This window comes from Euprymna scolopes, chromosome 19 (assembly GCF_053919585.1).
Source record: "Euprymna scolopes isolate OS-2025 chromosome 19, ASM5391958v1, whole genome shotgun sequence".
Classification (NCBI taxonomy): Eukaryota; Metazoa; Mollusca; class Cephalopoda; order Sepiida; family Sepiolidae; genus Euprymna; species Euprymna scolopes.
Window position 1 is genome coordinate 85,979,606 of NC_136500.1, and position 21,313 is coordinate 86,000,918.

The following is a 21,313-nucleotide window of genomic DNA, read 5'->3' on the forward strand; positions in this document are numbered from 1 at the left end:
TTCCGATTCCGATTAATCGTCCCACCACTAGTTTACAGTGAGCTAATGCTGGTTAAGTTCACTTATATAAGCCTATAATATGCCTTCTCTGAAATGAAGACTTCTAAAGATTTTTTGGCTTGTTTCATACTTATAGTGATATGAGATTGATACCGGGTAGAATGATAAAATTGTTGCCCTAGAAAAGACGACATAATTCCATTTTCGTTTGATGAAAATTGGTTTTTTTTTTTGTTGGTGCAGACCATCTATTAGTTGGCCAGTTGTGTACAAATCCCAAGAGCGATAGGACCATTTTATCATATCTGAAAGTGACACAATGTTAAACGAGCGAGATCAAATATGTGCCGCTGTACAACTCATACTCCTTACCAATCCAAGTTATGACAACAGGACCATTGCCAGCACCTTCAAAATGCATCGCTGGATTGCCAAGAATAACAGGGGCGTGCCCAAGGTGATAAAATAGTTTCTAGCCACGGTTATAGTCTTTGGTGTGGTTTCAAGTGAGGGCCATATCATGCCACCTCACATCTTTGAATTCAGTTTAAAAATCAACACCAAAGTGTACCTGTATGTGCTGAAGAGTGTAGTGACTGGTGGACCCTGGATGTGGCAGCAGGACTTGACGCCAGCCTACATGTCCAAAGAGAACCAGACTTGGCTTCAGAAGGAGTGCTACAACTTTGTACCTGTCTCTCACTGCTCCTCTCCTACCCTGACCTGAACCCGCTGGACTACTTCATTTTGTCATACGTTGAGAACATTAATATGACCTCTCACAACACTAAAACCAATCTGATCGCCACCATCTGCTGAGTATTCGTCAAGCTCCGGCCAGCGCTTGTGGAAAAGGCATGCTTCCAGTTCCATACCTATATTGAGGTGGTGATTGAGGCTGAAGGTGACTACGTTGAATAGATGTCAGCTCTCCTACATAATCTAATTCCCTGAATTGATTTTTTTCAATAGGTTTTAAAATAAACCTGTAGTGTTTTCTTTAGGGCGACACTTTTATCATTCCACTCTGTATATTGATATTTGGCACACAAAACTTTCAATCGTTATGTATAAAAATAAACAAATAAATTGCTCCCGGCTATCTTCGGATAGATTAGATTTGATAGCTTTAATATGGCTGACGATAGCCAAAGGAGATTTGTTTATTTATGAATATAAATTAACAAACAACAGCAAAAAAAAAAAAAAAAAAAAAAAAAAAAAAACACTAAATGTCGATTTTAGGCCAGGCCTGAAATCTATAGTAATGTGTTGATTTGATCTGATTTTTGTGATATAACACACACACACACATATATATATATGTGTGTGGTTCTTTCTGTTGTTAGATACAAACACTCTGAGACGCAGTATGTTCATGGATAAATGGTCCTGGATATGACCTTAAACTATATCCAGTGGTGAGGCCCCAGCTTGCGGGCTTTGGGGAGTGTGGAGCCACCCTTTAATTGCCATTGCTCCCAGGTCCACTCTGACCCGAAGTGGTAGTACCTGTTAGTGTCCCAACTATGGGTTAAATAGAAACTGACTTAAAAACAACAAATATATTCTATTAAAAAATTTTTTCTTAAATCTTTGGATTCGGCATTAAATAACTTGAAAAGTGTTGATATGCCATAAAACAAAAACAACCAACAATCATGGATAAATAAAAGGTTTATTTCTCTCCCATTTAATTTGGCTTTCACGATAGCCAAATTTTTAAGGATGTTTAATTGGAATTACATGGGTTCAAATTGTTTGACTGGCGGTATAATTCCACACTGATGATTGTTGGTGAACATTAAACATACATGTCTGTGAATAATTAGTATTTCTGGAAAACCTAATAGAAAATATTTGAAATTTTGTGGAAATCGTACACTTAATATTTTCATGAGAGACTGTGATTACAATGAATGTATTCACGTGTTTTTATTGGTAACAAAAAAAACAAAATCATTAGAAATTGTTTTTAAACAATAAATGATCTTCAGATTTATTTTATGTGAAAAAAAAAGGATCACTTAACTTAAAAAAATATTTATGTAATCCTATTTTGTTATGCTAATTTCTTTAAATTTATAAAAAATACATTCAGTTAAAATAAGTTCTTTTAAACTTAGGTGAGATTTGAACTCGAATGCCGGCACCATACCACCTTAGTAATGTGTATTCCTGTCTATTTCTTTTATTGTCAGTCAATCATATGCTTATATTTGCATACAAACCAATTGCAAAATCACCATAAATTCTTTCATAGTATATAGATGAGTGTATATATGGTAGTTGTCTACTGACGTCCCAAACGACCAACCTTTTTATATTGACCCCTTTGCCCCTCTAGGGGCCATTATAGGAGTAAAATTGCCCCCAAACCGTCCCATGTTCCTCCGTTCATTTGTTTGCACCTTTCTCAATAACCATGCTTTCGATTTTTTGAAATTTCGCAAAAATATTAGTCATGGTGAAAGTAAATTTTTGCCAGAATGGATTTAATCACTTGTGCAGGGGGACCCTGCACAAGTGATTAAATCCATTCTGGCAAAAATTTACGGCTTGTTTTAATTTTGATTAAAATCCGTTACATGATATTGATTCTAGAAAATGTCTAAAATTTAACGCTTACAGAGTCTTAAAGAGAAATTGAACTTGGGGAATTTTGTTTTTATTGTTGTCAAATGAGTATGGATGAAATTTCATGTAAATCTGTTATGTTTGACTTTTAAAATGGGAAGTTTTGCTCATTATTTTCTCTTAAAATCTCTTGAAATACTTTTTTTAAATCCTTAAAATTAGGGAATATGTATTAATAACTATCAAAATGTCAAAAAAATTGGAGGTAACTGAATTTTCCTCATTTCTGTGAAATTAAGCTTAATGTAACTCACATTTGAACCCCTTAAACCTAGCCACCATGTTCCGAAATTTATAATCTATATAAATAAAATAGATGTGTGTTTGTGTGAAAATATTTAACCAATAAACTTTTAAACTACTGGCCACGACACGGAAACTAACAGAAAATAGAGTAATCATTAAGGCTATGACAACAGCATATTCTTCTCCTTGTTTTGATTCTCAGGTATATATCCATTGATATTTTATGTTTTTATGTAGAGTGATGTGGTTCTCGATTGATTGTGTCTAACTGTGTCGGATATATACTCGAGATTAAAAACAATGAAAAGAATATGCTGTTGTCATAGCCCTAATAATCATCCACCAAGGATGGTTTATCACGAGTAAAATCTTTATTTGGATGGATGAATAACGTGTACAGAAATGTCAGCAAGTTTGAAATGCAAAATGTTCATTTCAACTTGCTGACATTTTTATTACTTTTGTGCATGTGTAAATTCATTCATAACTTAGGTGGTTTAATTTTGAATCTTTCTTATCTGTCAATAGCTCAAATGGTAGAGAACATGGCTGGATGTTTTGGTTTCGATTCTAGCTGATGGTACCCAGGTCATTTTTTTTTTTTCTAATCTTTGGAAATTAGTACTATATATTAGGTACAATATAATATTCGATAGAGCATTGGCTCTGTAATAAATACAAAATCAGGAATTAAAATATATTTAAGCATATTTCATGATTAGACAAGATTGGGCGCCTCCTGCTAATGATCAATTGGTTTTGAATTGAATCGTATGCATACAAACATAAGCATATAAATATACCTAATATTAATCCATGAATCTTTTTTTTTTTTTTTTTTTTTCAATGTTAGTTAAATTGTGTTAATGAAATCCTTTTTGAATTGAATATATTCGAAAGATTGATTTTTTTCTTCTTATATCTGTGAAAATCTGCAAATCTCATAGAATTGGAAATGAATCTTATGCATTTTGCTGGTTGTGTTCTTATTACTTATCTCCTGTAAAATAAAGATCATTTGGATTCTCAATTTTTTTTGCCTTCAATATATTCTCCCCCCCCCCCAAAAAAAAATCGATATTTCATTCTGAATAGCCATTTCATTTTGCTCAACGTTTGTCCATGTTGTTAATAACAATAACATGTAATCCAAGTTAATTACTTCTAGAGAATAATTTATCCTGTAAGAGTTATTTTCGTATAGTCGTGATTTTTATTCTTTTTACCCCATTAGCGCCTGAATTATGGAAAACTTTTAGATGTAAATGTAGATATTTTTGAGTGTCTCATTAATGAGATGCTGTCGAGTAATGGATTAAGGATTGTAACTCTGTATTCGTCCATTATAGACTTGGCTTCATTTCTTTTGAGGAGAAAAATAAAAATTTAGGTGTGTGTGTGGGGGGGGGTGCATCATTTTTAAGAAAGCAAAATAAAAGCAATGTTACGAAAGAAAACACAACTGGACAATGCCGAGTGGGTACAGTTAGTAAACTATGTAATAATTATATTTATTTCTATATCAGAATGTATGTTACCGCTTGCCAAACCTGTTTTAGTATAAATAGTAATAAAAAAGTAAACGGTTTTAAACACAAAGAGGAGCGGAAAAATATTACAAATAGATAAAATGGGAGAGAACAATTATGATCGAAAGGAAACTGTTTTGTTTATTAAAATAATAAACATCGAAAATTTGTGTTAGTTGCATTTTATTAACTACTTATATATAAAAGACACTTTGTGTGTGTGTGTATGTATGTGTGTGTGTTTGTTCGCTATGGACTCTGAAATGGCTGGGCCAATATTTTGAAATTTCACACAAAAATATCTAATGTGTCTGGCAGTGTTCTTAGATATGTTTTGTATCGGAATGCCCTTTCGTAAGTATCAAAAGTTGATCATCAAAAAAAAAATCCGCTCAAAGAAGGAACCATCTGATTTTGACCGAATTTAACACTCAGATACAGCCTAACATCACAAGTAGAAGGGCCTGGCATATAAAATCAACAGTAGGTTCTTTGATTAGGTGTATTTGAAATGAATGCTTCTGTTTAGAGCACAATTAACCCATAATACTTAATTTTTGCATTTTAAACTTTAATTCAAGTCATTATATAAAAATCTCTGCTATTATATAAAAGGAACTTTGTTTGTGTATCTGTGTCTGAGTTCGTTCCCTATGGACTCGAAAACGGCTGGGCTGATTTCTATGAAATTTCACATGAAAGTACTCATGTGCTTGGCAGTGTTCTTAGGTTTTGTATCAGAATGTCTTTGATAAGTATTGATAATCAAAATAATCTGATGAAAGGAACAGGTGATTTTGACCAAAGTTAATACTTTACACAGTCTAACATCGCAAGTTATTTTTATTACCACACAAGCAGAAAGGCCCTACATATAAAATCAACAGTAGGTTCTTCGATATGACAGGGACGCATTCGAAATAAATGTTTCTGTTTAAAACACAATTTCACAATGATACTTGACTTTTTCATTTTAAACTTAAATTCAAGCCATTATCACTGCACAACCAGTAATGCCAAGCATATAAAATCAAAAGTAGGTTCTTTGATATGACAGAGGCGCATTTGAAATGAATGTTTCTGCTTAGACCACAATTGAAGCATGATACTTGACTTTTGCATTTTAAACTTTAATGCAAGCCATTATATATAAAAATGATTTTATAAATAAAGTGCAATATAAATTACAATATATTGAGAACTTAGTCACTGCAAGACGATGCAAAGTTTTCTCCAGGAGCATCGCCATGGATCCCCAATTAGAGCAGGCAATCAATTGATTTGATTGAGAAATGGGCTATTTCATCGATTTGGATGATAATAAAAATAGGGGAGTGTGAAACATTCGTTGATCATCATTCAATCTCGGGCAACATCGGATCACACTGCTAATAATTTTATAAAATCAGCTGGAGGTTCTCTAATGTGGATTATGATGTATTGTGGACTTAACTCATTAGGGGAAGGCACATGAAGCTTCCTCCTAGTGCAGTGATGGGTATCTGACTAGAACTGGCAATCGATCGATTTGATTTAAAAATGGGCAATTCCACTGATTTTAATGACAAAAGTATTGGAAGTGTGGAACATTTGTTGATCCTCGTTTAATCCTGGGCAACATCGTGTCCCCCTGTTAACATATATATAGGGCTCTACATTGCGAGTGAAACGGTCGCATTTGTGAGCAATTTTTCAAAGTGTCGACTAGAAATAATGAAATGCTTATCTTTTGGCGATTGCAATTCTTTCACTAACAATCTTCCAAAGCTCACTACTGAGTGAAAAATATCTTTTCAACTTTCCTTTTTTTTAATAAAACAAAGTTAAATTATTTGAACAATAAAAATTTAATAGAACAATATACTTTTTTTTTTAACGAAGGCTGTTTAAAAAACATCTAAAGAAATTCGAATGTTTATACATAAAATATAAAATTTGTTGTATATTTAGAATTACTTATTAAAAAATATAGAAAAATATTTATGATGTACATACTCGTCACAGAACGAGGATGTCATATTCCAAAAATCATGTGAGTTCGGCTAGTAACTTTTCTATTTGGCTAGTAAACGAAAATATTTAATTATCAAAGGTCAACTAAAGATAAATTTGTCCATAGAATCCTGAGATATATATATATTATTATTATTATTATTATTATTATTATATTGTCCAGAAAATAGACTGATAGTAAAAAAAAATAACTGATAAACTAGATATTAGCAATAGAGTAAATAAACTGCATGAAAAAGAAGTGTACATACTACTAAAAGATTATAAACCTTCAACCAGATTGATAAATCCTACCAGAACTGAAATAGGTAAAATTAGTAAAAGAATTCTTGAGAACAAATGAACAAGACCTATAAACTTAACCTATGGATTAACACGGCTGAAACAATCAACTGGTTTTCTAACATTGAAAATAAAGAGAAATGCTCTTTTATCCAATTCGACATTGAAAGCTATTACCCTTCAATTCCCAAGGGACTTTTCCAGGAAGTTTTAGAATTTGCAACTCTTACTTTGGATATATCAGAGGATGAAATTGAAATTATAAAGAGATGCAGAACAACTGTATTACTAAGCAATGGAGAACAATGGATTAAAAAAAAGATCAGGTTGGCCTTTTTGACATTTCTATGGGGTACTTGGATTCGGCTAAAATGACTGACCTAGTAGGATTATATATTTTGTATAATTTAACTAGACATTGAAATAGAAGATATAGGTTTGTACAGAGATGGACTTATGATCATAAGACTTGAATGGACCTAAATGTGAAAAAATGAAAAAGATAATCCTCAAGGAATTTAGAAGAATTAATTTAAAAGTAGAAATAGTTTTATATACCAAAATTTAATTTTTGGGATGTAACTCTAGATTTAAAAAACAAAATATATGCACTCTATAAAAAGTATAACACTGACCCTATATATATAAACCCAAATTCAAACCATCCAAAATCTATAAATACATTCCAAATTCTATTAGCAAAAGAATAAGTAATAATTCCTCTAATGTAGACATTTTTAATACTCACAAATAGTTCTACGATAAAGCACTTAAAGACGATGGTTACAAAAATACAAAACTAGAATATATCCAGCCTACATCTAATACTAAAACATTCAGAAATAAGAGAAGGGAAATTATGACTCACTCCTCCTCCGTTCAAATTTGTCAAAACAAACTTGGGGGGGGGGGGATTCCATAACCTGATAAAACAACACTTCAAACCTAATAATATCCTCGATAAAATATTTAATAAAAAATACAATAAAATTAAGCTATAGCTGTAGTGAAAATTTAGAAAAAAATAAGACATAATATGAAGATGTTAAATAATCTGAATCAAATAAAAATAGCACCACAAAATCTTGTAATTGTAGAAATAAACATGAATGCCCATTGAATGGAAATTGCTTAGTAACATCAGTAGTTTAAAGTGCGAAAATCTCCATGAAAGAAAACCTAAATCGTAGTAAATACATTCAAGGAACGATTTAGAGGTCACCAAAGTTTGTTTAAAAATCCCAACAGTAAAATTGATACATCACTTTCAGTATGCTATAAAGAACTTATTGGAAAAAAAATCTAACACCAACCATAGAATTGAATATCCCGAAAAAAGCTAAAACATGTTTCTCATTTAGCTCCCCATGTTACCTTTATCTTTCGAAGCGATTATTTATCATAAGGTTTAAAGACAGGGACAAATTACTCAATAAAAGATTAGAAACTTCCATAAACTGCAGACATTATAAAGAACATCTTAGTAATCTTAATGTTACCTCTTAATTTTACTTTATTCATGTCAGGAAAAAAAAACTATAACTTAACTAAAACAATAGATAATCTGTATACTGTAGGTATGTGTATTGTGTGTGTGTGTGTGTATATATATATATATATGTGTTTTTATGTTGTATTTGTGTATATGTGTCTGGTTATTGGTATTTATATATGTCTATATGTTGTATAAGTGATTGTACATATAGTTTTAGTATACATATTTGTAATTTGTATGCATATGTATGTATATATGTTTATATGTATGTGTGAGTATGAATATTAGGTTATTTGTAAATTTGTGTTTGTATATGTATATACTTGATTTTGTGTGTATGAGATACATACCTAATACACCCATTTAACTCAACATCCTAATTTAAAAAAAAAAAAAAATCTACCACTAACAACTAGATAAACCAAAAATACCAATTACTTACTTACACCAAGCCAACTAAATCATCCTCTATAAAATAAATACCTAAACTTGAAGGTTTTTCTCCTAACACGTTTTATTTTGCACTTAATATATTGATTTAAATAGTTAAATACTCTTTGTCCCTAACATATATCGAAATATATCTGATTGAGGATCCCCATTGTATAATCTAAAGAATATACTTCCAAACACATACAAAAAATTAAGAAAAAAATGGAGGTTTTATAAAAATTATTTTATTTCCTAAAATAAAACACTATAAACCTTTAGAAAAGACTTTCAAATAGTAGAGATTGCAGATGATCTTGAACGTATTTTAAGTTTCCTTGGAAAACATTTGAAAATAATTTCACTGGAGTGACTGTCACCAATGTTGAGGTCATCGAGCGGGCGGAAATCACTAGCATCGAGGCCATGCTGCTGAAGTCACAGCTACACTGGGTCGGGCACGTCTCCAGAATGAAGGATCATCGCCTGCCCAAGATAGTCCTATATGGCGAACTCTCTAATGGCCATCATGACAGAGGGGCACTGAAGAAAAGATATAAAGACTTTCTGAAGAAGTCCCTTGGTGACTGCCACATTGACCATCTCCAGTGGCCTGCTCTCACTGCTGACCGTGCTACCTGGCGGCATACTGTCCACCAGGCTGTCGCTTCCTTTGAGATCTCCCGCTCAGAGAATCTGTGGGTGAAGCGCTGCAGGAAGAAGATTCAAGAAGCCTTAGTAGCCACACCTGACACGACTTTTGACTGCAGCCGCTGTGACCAAACCTACTTGTCCCTCATCGGGCTCGTCAGCCATAAGCGTGCCTGCAGCCGACGTGGACAACCCCTGTCATAGAATCTTAGTTTGCAAAGTACAGCCAAGAAGAATATGTGTATATATCTAGGTATACAAAAAGTTATAATAACTATTACTTAATAAGCTTTAATATATTAACTTTTTAAGATACAAATTAATAATTAATTTGATACAACCAGTAGTATTGTATACCGATACTCTATGGCTGACTGGGATAGCTTCTGTACATTCATATCTGATTTACCTCTGCACTCCATGTTTAAAAAGGAAGTGTCCTCTATAGTATCAGATCTGACCGAATGGTTAATTGTAGGCATAGACCAATTCATACCATCTAAAAAATTCCAACAAAAACCTAACAGCCAGCCATGGTTCTCCCCTGAATGTGCTGCTGCTATCGCGCACAGAAATCACTTTTTCCGTAGCTAACGACGTAATAGATGCACTGAGACTAAAGCTGCTTTCAGGACTGCCAGCAACCACTGTAAAAGAGTAATAAAAAATGCTATATGCCCAGTCTGTTAAATCCAAGGTAGCTGATCAGCGGCTTGGTTCCCACCAGTTTTGGCAAATAACAAATAGGATCCTGAACAGAAGTGTGCGTTCTATCCTAACCATTATCAATGGACCAGAGGTCATCTCGTCAGCGTCAGACAAGACCAAACTATTTGCAAAGAACTTTGCAGCTAATTCTACTCTATGCGACAAAGGCCATCAACTCCCCATATTTCCTCCTATAACACAGAACATGCTAGGTAACATACAAATATCCTCCGTGCATGAGGTCGCCAAGCTAATCAAGAACCTTGATTCCAGTAAAGCAACTGGCCCTGACGGCATCCCAATCATAGTGTTAAAGCTTCAACCAGAACTTGCTCCCATACTTACGAAACTGTTTAAGCACTTTCCGACTCCCTGGAAGACCTCATCAGTTTGCCCTGTATTTAAGAATTCAGGTGATAAGTCATCTCCCTCTCAGTACAGACCAATAAGTCTCTTGTATGTTATGAGTAAGTTGCTGGAATCCATATTAAATAGAGAAATAGTCAACCACCTCAGCAGAAACAACCTTCTTAGTGACACACAATATGGTTTCCGCTCTGCAAGATCTACCGTAGATGTGCTGACGATTATATCTCACAGGATTAGTGAATCTCTTGACAAAGGCTTCATTTCTAGGGCAATTGCTCTTGACATATCAAAGGCCTTCAACAAGGTATGGCATAAGGGTCTACTTCACAAGATTTCCAGCTACGGTATAACTGGAAATGTTTTCTCAATCATTAAATCATTTCTCTCCGATAGGCTCATAAGAGTAGTGGTCGATGGACAAAAATCGGAGGCCTGCAGTATTAATGCTGGAGTCCCTCAGGGGTCAATCCTGGGCCCAACTCTCTTCCTGATCTACATCAATGACATCCCTAAACACATACTTAAATCATTCGTTGACATCTATGCTGATGACACGACCATCTATGGCAACACATCAAAGGCTGTAAATGACAAAGTTCTCTCTCCTCTGATCTCAAGCGCGTGGTTCAGTGGGGGAAGACGTGGCTGGTTACCTTTAATACATCTAAAACCAAACTCCTATCCTTACATCAACGCTCTGATCCCTATCTGGTATCAATTGGGATGGATGGCTCTCGTCTGGGAGAGGCCCCGTGTTTTGACAAGCTTCTGGGTTTGACCTTTACTCCTGATCTGAATACATATATATATATATATATATATATGTGTGTGTGATCGTTTATGTATATTCATGTCTATTTAATTTATTTGTTTGTTTTCTATTGTTTTTGTTAGTTTTAAAGCTATTTTGTATCGCTATCCTAGAGTAAGTTTTATTTTGTGAACACAGTTGTTTGCTATTTCTCGTCCACAGTTTAATAGATATTTTTATTTCTAATCTAATGGTTTTATGACAGGCTTTATTTTTATTCAATCTATAACATTGTTATTCTATTCTGATGAAGCATTTGGTTAGACATGTGACCTACAAAGATTTTTCGTTGTAGGTCTCATGTTTTTTTTTCTTATTGATTTGATGATCAAATAAAGTGTATTTAAATTTGAACGGTCATCAATTGTTTCTTATGCATATGATCTTGTTTTCATTTTACTTGAATAAAGAAGTTCTAAATCAAGAGGCCTTTTTTGTTGCTAACGCTTGATTTCCATATAAAATGCATAGCTATCCATGTGTTCATCTGAAGGTCTTCTTTTACTTCTCAAATGTTGAGTTAACAAAGAATTTAAGAACATTAACTTTCTTTTCCTCAATTGATGATGTTATAGTATATCTTTATTAATCTTATCAAATCCCAAGACCAGAATTCATTTAATCTGGTGGAGTATCCAGTTAAGTGCTGTTACTTGAGATAAAATTACCTGGAGAAAGTGCACCATTTATTATATAAATCTCACTTGTCTGTTTAAATGTATGTATGTATACCTTAAACTTTTCTCAATGCCAGACTAGGTCGAAATTGGTACCGTTTGAAAGGGCGATGTCTCGGTCGAATAATATGTGAAAATTAGAAAATAAACGGTCCATTATTTCCCATAGAAATAAACGTTCGCAATGAGGGAGGGTAACAAACACTCATGACAATTTAGTCAAACATGCATGCGCGAAAAACGGTCGTTTTTGAATTAGTTTAAATAGAAAACAAAAAAAAACAAAAAAAAAACCCACGTTACTTCGCTTACGCGATCGTAGAGCAGTGGTTATTATGACAGCATTGTTATTTTAAGATTGCACGTTTGCGCCGACATATCAGACTTTTTTATTTTTAAAGTTTTAATATTTAAACAGGGTTATTGATGCCATTTTTTGTTCGCTTATATTTTAGTTTTCCTTTTTTTATTTTTCCATGTTCGCTCTTTTAACGTTTAACGATTATCTTATAACATTTAAGCAGGGTTATTTATGCCAATTTTTTTTTTTTTCGTTCGCTTATTCTTTATTTTCCATCACGTTTGTTGTACTTTTATATTTGTATTTCCGATTTTTAAAAAGTAACATTTAAACAGGGTTATTTCATTCGCTTATTATTTTTATTTTCCCTTTTATTATTGTTTTGATTTACCCCACACACAGGCAATGCCGGATACCCCTGCTAGTTCTTCATATGAGCCAGTGTATAGCAATGTTGATGGAATTTTATTTGAGCTTTGAATACTATGATATTTTGGATATTTGGTCAGTGTTTACTTGTAGGAATAAAATATCCTCATGACTGGTTGTTCTAACAAACCCTTGTACAAATAAACTGAAGACGCTGGAGCACAGTGTTTTTTAAATTCTCCAGTTGTTGAACGCTGTACAGCAGCAACCTAGGCAGGTTGAACCTGCTTTCTCCAAAAGAGAAAGTGTCAAGGGAATATTAAATTCAGAGGTGGTCCCCAGTCACCTCCCATAAGAGATTTCTTGGCCTTCAGGCCAAGATCAAAGTGTACTATGTTCTTCAGATGCTACACTTCAATTTCTTGTTTCCTCCCAGTGGAGGAGAAATCCTTCACGACTGAGACAATTTTTATTTTTGTTTCTTTTCTCCATGTTAAACGACCCTGGCATCTAACTCTGTCCTCGTGGGAAGGCATTGTAAATAGAAACTCTCAAGTATGAGAAAGATGTGGGGAAAAATGTTGGTACATATACTTTCTATTTTTTCATAGACTAACTTTTTCAAGGTAAAAGCTCGATGATTGCTAAGATATAACAGAGCATGTCTAAATAGATAATATCAGACCAGTGACTCAAAATTTTATTTGCTGTTTATTTCTTTTTTATTTGCTGCCTTATGATATATTGTCATGAAGGAGAATTTTGGTTTTCTGAGGAATCCATAGTTGTAAGATCTGTACTTGATATATTAACTTCGATTTGTTGTCTGAGTGAAATGGTCTAAAAATGGACTGAAGTTTTGAATTGGGGGGTGGGGTGAAAATCTTGGGCACTGGAATTTATCAAATTCGATAGAAATCTGATATTTGAATTTTCATATAGGAGTTTGTGCCTATATTATGCCTATAAAAACCCTTTAAAATACGAGGTGCCTTTAATAAGCTTCCAGACTTTTTTTGTACAGTCATTTAAAATTGTCATAGACTCTTGAAAATTCAATATGTTATTGCTATACATCTCATGAAATGACTGACCAATTTTTATGATTTTAGGTTTAAATGAACAGCTATAGCAGGAATTGGAATACATCCTACTAAAGCCTGATTGTCACAGCTGATGAATTTCAAAAATGCAATCTCGACGTGAAGACGCTTAAAAGAACGATATGCAATAAAATTCTATTTTAAACTTGGAAAAAATGCAACAGAAACGTATGGAATGCTTCAAACTATTTTTTGATCATTTTGCATGAATTGAGTATCAATTTTTGAATGGCATAAGAAATTTAAGGAAGGCAGGGAGTCTGAAAGCTGAGTAGGTGTGGGAGGAATAAGGAATTCAGAACACCAGAGTTGATTGGCCAAATAAAGAATTTTATAGATAAGGACCATGCAATAAGTGCACAATTTGATGTCAGTCTGGGAAGTGTACACGCAATTATTCATGAGGGACTTCTCTGAGCACCCTTGTCTCAAGGGTGCTCAAAGAAGATCAGAAATCAAGATGTTGTCATGACAGCAGAGAGATGATTGAGCTGATCAATTAAGATCCCGCAATTCTTGATGCTCTAGTGGCCTGTAATGAAAGCTGGATCTACTGCTATGACTCTGAGACAAAGAGACAGTTCCCAGTGGGAGCGTGCTGGCTCTCCCAGACCCGGAAAGGCCAGATAGAGCGAATCCACTGAGAAACTTATGATGATCCCTTTTGTTTGATAGCACATGCATGATCTATATGCACTGGGTTTCCACTGGACAGACAATCAACAAGAAATACTATGTTGACGTTTTAAGGGAATTCAGGAAAAGATTCCCTCAGAAGAAGCCAGCACTCTTCAAATCGAGTCAGTGGTATTTTTACCAGGTCAATGCACCAGTCCACAACTTAATCTTTGTCACAGACTATTTGACCAAGATGGACATCAAGACAGTTCCTCACCCTCCTTATAGTTAAGACTTTGCTCCCTGTGACTTTTGGTTATTCCTTAAGCGGAAGGAAAACCATAAAGGCTGTCATTATGAGACAATTGAGATGAAAGAGGTTGACGAGTCATTGACACAAGAGAACTTCCATGAGGCCTTCTAGAAGTTGTTGGCACAGTACAATAAATGCATTGCAGTTGAAGGAGATTACTTCGAAGGGAACCAGAGTTTCATGTGTGTACTATCAATAAAAGTGCCCACACAAAAAAGTCTGGAAACTTATTGAAAGCACCTCATGAAATTTGGGGAATTAATTAATTGTTAAAAATTTTACAAACATCAGAGGTATCTAAAATATAAAATAAAAACCCTTGCAAAGTTCCACCTATTTCTTATATTTTTGGCTTCTAATTCACAATTAGATTTGTCAGTTTTAATAATATACTTTTTTATTTATTTATTTTTTATTTTTTTTTTAGTTATTTATCAAATACTCAAAATATTTTGGGTATAATTTGAATGACATGCTTTCAAGAATTTAATAAAATTCCTAATTGTTTTTTGGTGTCTGTTACAGCCATTCACCCCAAACATGGATTGGTTTGGACCGATGGTAAATGTATCTTCCTTGCCCGTTTCAAGATTATCAAAAACCAAGTGGAACATGGGAAATCTGTTAGACTTAAAGAATTTGAGTGAGTATTCTCTTGTTTTTGTCTTTAGTGTCAGTATTTTTTAGATGTTGGGTGATAATTTGTATTTGGATCATATGGATTACTATTCTCATCTTGGTTTTCAGTTTCATAACGTTTCAACTGATGTAACTGCCAAACTTTCTGAGATACATCTTTTCAGTCATTAAAAACTACAAACTGAATTCTTTATTTAATCCAGAGGTGAATTGTTTTCATTCCATCAGCCATGACCAGGTGTAATTGTTACTCTAATATTTCAAGTTATATTGTTAGATTCTTAAAGTCAGACCCAAATTGCATTTAAGTTGACAAATCAAATTTTGCTTAGGACTACTAGCCAATTGTCATTTGTTATTGTTGTACTGTGTTATTGCCAATATAATAACATACTTAGCTACAATTTATTTGTAAAATTACTTAGTTCAGACTAGCTGACTTAATTTTAAATAATTACCTAAAAATAAAAATCAAGGATGATAATTTATTTTAAATTGAAGAAAATAAAAGTTATCCAACTTAAGTTTAAAAATGTGCCAAAAATTAAAATGACTTCACTGTATCCTAGGCAATGTACAGCTAGTTATTCTAAGAAGGTTGGAGGTTACATCTGCCAAAACCAAGATTTAAAAAGTTGTCTGAATAATGCAAAAGTTATTTAAGTTTTCTGCAATGTTTACAGAAGAACACGCGTGTGGCAAACATCTTGTATTTCTGCATTTCTCCTGATTTTATCTTGTTTTTACTTGTAATTCAGAATTTTTTTCATTCAAAAAACAAAACGATTTTCTTGAATTTATTTTTATAAGTCAATTTTTGTTTCTTAAAATCAATATGCACTTTTTTGAACACTGATTCTAAACGTAATATTCATATTTAAAATATTTCTTCGAAATTAGGAAATTCACTAATTAATAAATGGTATCAACAAGGTAAGAAAACTTCTAACAAATTAAGATATGAGCACAAAAGAAACCCCAGAAAAAAGACTCATGCCATAACAGATAAAGTCCTAAGTAAAATTCAGTTCTAAGTGAACTTCTGGAGATTGAAGGTTCAATCTTCAGTGCGGGCGATATTAAGAATACAATTGTGAATTACTTAAGACTTCTACCCAGTCACGGCTGATGGAGTAAGGGCATGCTTCCCTAATGGATTAAATAAAGGATTCCATTTGAAATTCCGTCAAGATTCCAGAGTTCTCCAGAAAGATTTCAGAATTCTATAGAAAGATTCCCGAGTTTGACAAGCTACACCTGAAGGTCAGAGGTTACATCAGCTGAAATTTGAAAATAACATTCAAGATGAGAATAGTAATCTAAATTATCAATCCTTGTCCCAAAAATTCAGAAACATTGGAACCATTTTTCCGTGCATGTTCTACACTTGTAACCTTGTAGTGTTGATAAATACTACTATTAGATGTGTTAACGTGTGCATCCGTGTATGTTTACTGCACAGGCCATGATCGTCCACTCGTTCTGCTGGTTCAAAGTAGTTCAATTCCAACACCACTCACAACACCAGTTATATGGTCCTGGTCAGTGCAGCAACAGGAGAATTTTTTTCTCTCCAAATAAAATTACAACTCCAGTTTAAAACAAACAGCAGACTTACAAACGAGAATTTTTATATCATTCAAACCAAAGAACACATCCAACAAAATACAATCAGTACTTGTGCAGAATTTAAACCAGACGTAACTATCCACTCGGCTTTGCTTGGAACATGATGTCATGTGCTTGAGTTTAACTGTAATCTGATGTAAGACACCAATTAATGCACAGCAAAGGAGCAGACGATCTTAGGGTAAAATATTGGAAGAAAGAAAAATCAATAAGTTAAGTAAACAGCACACCCTCAAACAGCTGTTCCTAACAACCTTATACAAGATGAATATCTCCACCTTGAAGTTGCACTGGTGCTACCAGATCAGGCTGTCTTTTGGCTTCCTGAGACGAAATGCACCTACATTGATCTTTTTTGTTTTCTGATCTTTTTTGTAAAACTTAATTTTGTTCTGCAAAACCAAAAACAAAAACAACAGCCCCCCCTCCCTCCCCTTTTCTATCCCCCCCCCCACTCCCATACCCTGTTGGTGGAGTATCAGAATACACCGACTGCCCCCCTGCAGAAAGTAAAAGTCCCTCAATGGGGCCACCTGTTGGCCGTAGGTGGCGACCCGTAATGCCTTAGAACAGGATCCTGGTGGCTGAGCAACTCACGACCTTGGAACCAAATGGCCGTGATTTAGCAACACTCCACTTTGGCCCTTACTTCGGCTAGACGGGCGGTCGGACAGGCTCAACCCAACCAACCGGCTAGTCATGACAGTCCCTAATAATAGTAAACCCCCATAAAGAGAAACACAAACACATTATACTCATATAAAAAATTAAAAAAAAAAACACACACATACTACCATTAGAAGGCGATGGCAAGGGCCAATCAGATGGTGAAAACTGATGCTATTGACAACTAACCCTTTCTACACCTTGCTGGGTCCAAGGAAATGAAAAAAATCGTCATAAGCAGCTACACTCACTGTTTGAGTATATCATCATTGTATCCCTGAGATGCTTGGGTGAATGGGTTTCCCTCCAACCATCTCCCAATTTAGGGCTACGAGGAGGGTGGGGAGCAAGGATGATGAAACAAACAAAAAATATTCTATGGCTTCCAAAAAATTAAAAGGGCCCCATCCAGAAAGCGATGAAGATGAAAACACAAACTTTCCGGAGTATATAATCTTGGAATCGCAAGATAACACACAAATAACAAAAATGTCCTCATTCAAAATCGAAAGAATTATCAACAAAAATCTGAACACAAAACAAATTAAAAAATTTAAAAATGGAACTTTACTTATACAAGTATCTACTAAAAGTAGTGCCGAAGAAATTTTACCATGGACAAAGTTCCATGATATAAACATCAATGCCTACCCTCACAAAACCCTCAACACCTCAAAGGGAGTCGTCAGATGTCCAGAACTAAACACCTGCTCTCTAGATGAAATAAAAACAAACCTAAAAAATAAAAAAGTTATAGATACAAAAAGAATTACAATAAAAAGAAACGAATAAACAATTAACACCAACACATACATATTCAATACTCCTACTCCACCAACTGAACTCAAGATTGGATATATTAACATTAAAGTAGAAACATATATCCCCAGACCACTTTGCTGCCTAAACTGCCAAAAATTTGGCCACTTCAAAGAATACTGCACCAGGAAAGCAGTATGTCCAAAGTGTAGCAGTAACGAACACCAGGAAACAGAATGCCAAGGAAATATAAAATGCCCAAACTGTGGAGAGAACCATCCAGCATACTCATCGCTCTGCCAAAACTGGATCAAAGAAAAAAAAATAAATGAACTCAAATATACTAAAAACATAAGTTTTACTGAAGCCAGGAAAATTATTGAAACAGCCACCACAACAGAACCAACTAGATCATACGCAGGTGCAACCAAAAATCAATTAAAAACAATAGAAAAAACTGAACTAAAGGAAATCTCTACCCTCATAAAATCACTTTGTGAACTAGTTGAGACATTGAGGGCCACCTTACGGCAACTGCCGTCAACTCCAGCTGTACTTGGAAATAACTACCAAACAATTGAGAGTAAAATCTCACCAGATCCAAAAAAAAACAAACACAATCCCCTAACAAAAAACCCACACAAACTGAAAACATCCCAAAATCAAAAGAACACTCGCCTAGTACCCTCCGCAAAGGAACCAGAAAAGAAAAAAACCAAACAGTAGACATTCAAAATAGATTCTAAATTCTAGGAAAAATGGAAACCGAAAATACCTTGGAAAAAAAAAAGAAACCAAACACAAGCAATTAAGAGCGAAAAAATGATAAAGATTCTCCAAAAACATCCGAACAGACAAGAACAATAAATGGGAAAAATTCCTCGAAGAAAACCAGTCCCACAAAAACCAAACCACGATCTCGCTCAACATCTAAAACCAGAGATAAATCAAGCATAAAAGCTAACAAACCAATTGAACACAAAGAACCAGAAGCTATGGAAACAGAAACCAAATTTACCAATGATTCAAATACAAGAACTACAGACCAAAATAAATTTAAAACCTCCTTGGAAACAATGAAAATAGAAAACAAAACTTCTAAACCCCCATAAAAAAGAAAACACCCCTATTCCCAAGACAAAAGGGAAATTAAATACATAAAATCTAAACTATGGCCAACAAAATAATCCAATGGAATTGCAGAGGTATAAAAGCCAACCGGAATGAATTACTTCTACTGATATCTGATCTATGTCCCACAATAATATGCCTACAAGAAACCTTTTTAAAACCATCTGAAAATATCAATCTCCAAAGTTTTATTGAATACAACTATACAACAAATAACCCAAATAGAGCTTCAGGAGGAACATCCATTCTCATTAACAAAAACACGGCACAAAACCAAATAAATCTACAAACTAACTTACAGGCAATTGCTGTCACAGCCACCCTACATAGAACGGTCACAATTTGCTCCATTTATCTGCCTCCAAACGACCCCATAGATGAAACTGAAATAGAAAAACTCATCAACCAACTCCCTCGCCCCTTCTTATTATTAGGCGATTTTAATAGTCATAATGTTAGTTGGGGATGCTTAAACACAGATAGAAAAGGAATCGCTATAGAAAATATTATCAACAACAACAATCTATGCATATACAACAACAAAAAACCAACCTTTATTCACTCCGCTACAAATTCGTCCTCAGCAATTGACCTCTCTATAAGTGATCCTAGTATCTTTATAGATTACAATTGGACAGTGCATATAGATACCTGTGGAAGTGACCACTTCCCAATAACTTTAGAACATTTTGGTCCTGAAATAATTTCAAAAATTCCTCGCTGGAACCTTAAAAAAGCTAACTGGAATAAATTCAAATTACTATGCAAACACAAACTCCTACCTGAAAAATGTGAGAAAGACCCAATCACTCACTTTACAGATACCATTATCTCAATAGCAGAAGAATGTATTCCTAAAACAAAATCATCAACCAAGTATAATCGTCCCTGGTTTAATAATGACTGTAAAAAGGCTATCAGGCTACGATGTGCTGCATTAAGAAAATTCAACAACCAACCAACTACTCAGAATTTAAACAACTTTAAAATATGCAGGGCTAAAGCACGCCAAACAATAAACGAAGCCAAAAGGGAATCGTGGAAGAATTTTGTGTCTAAAATCAACAACACCACCAAAGACAAAACTGTATGGAATATGATTCAGAAAATATCAGGAAAAAACACCAGTCCCCCTGTCAACCACCTCTGTGTAAACAATAGTAAAATAACAAAAAAAGAGGACATGGCAAACCTGCTTGCAAATACTATTGCAAATAATTCATCTTCTAAAAATTACGATAAAAAATTCCAGATCATTAAACAGGAATCAGAAAAAACCAAACTGAACTTTAAAAGTAATAATGAGGAAGAATACAACAAACCTTTTACCATCTGTGAACTAAAGGATTCATTAAAAAAAGCCAACACGGCTGAGGGACCTGATGAGATAACATATGAATTTCTAAAACAACTACCAGGTGAACCATTAAAGTATTTACTTTCTATTTATAATGACATCTGGCTCAATGGCAATCTTCCAGCCATATGGAAACAAGCCACAGTCATTCCTATACCAAAACCAGGAAAGGATGCATCTGACCCTTCCAATTATCGCCCCATAGCTCTAACAAGCTGCGTGTGTAAGATCATGGAGAGAATGGTCAACACCAGATTAATTTGGTTTCTGGAAACGAATAAAATAATAACTAATTTTCAGTGCGGCTTCCGAAAACATCGTAGCACAACAGACCATTTAATTTGTTTAGAAACTATCATCAGAAATTCATTTATACAAAAAAAGCATATGACTGCTATTTTCTTTGATCTTGAAAAGACGTACGATACCACATGGAGGTATGGCATCATGAAAGATCTTAAAAGAAGCTGGAGTGAAAGGAAGACTACCCATCTTCATCAACAACTTCATTAATAATAGACTATTCAATGTCCATGTAGGAACGTGCCTATCGGACATCAAGGAACAGGAAACGGGAGTTC

The 21,313-nt window shown here is 34.2% G+C and overlaps 1 protein-coding gene across 2 annotated transcripts in view; it reads left to right on the forward strand.

The window, feature by feature from the left end:
• The window catches only part of LOC145239815 (WD repeat and coiled-coil-containing protein-like), a 197,126-nt gene that overhangs the window by 81,555 nt on the left and 94,258 nt on the right, over positions 1–21,313 (forward strand). For both annotated transcript variants that reach the window (XM_080103344.1, XM_080103345.1), the window contains exon 2: positions 15,077–15,194. In XM_080103344.1, coding sequence (XP_079959470.1) covers positions 15,077–15,194 — 118 coding nt within the window. The remainder of the gene's footprint in view (positions 1–15,076; positions 15,195–21,313) is intronic.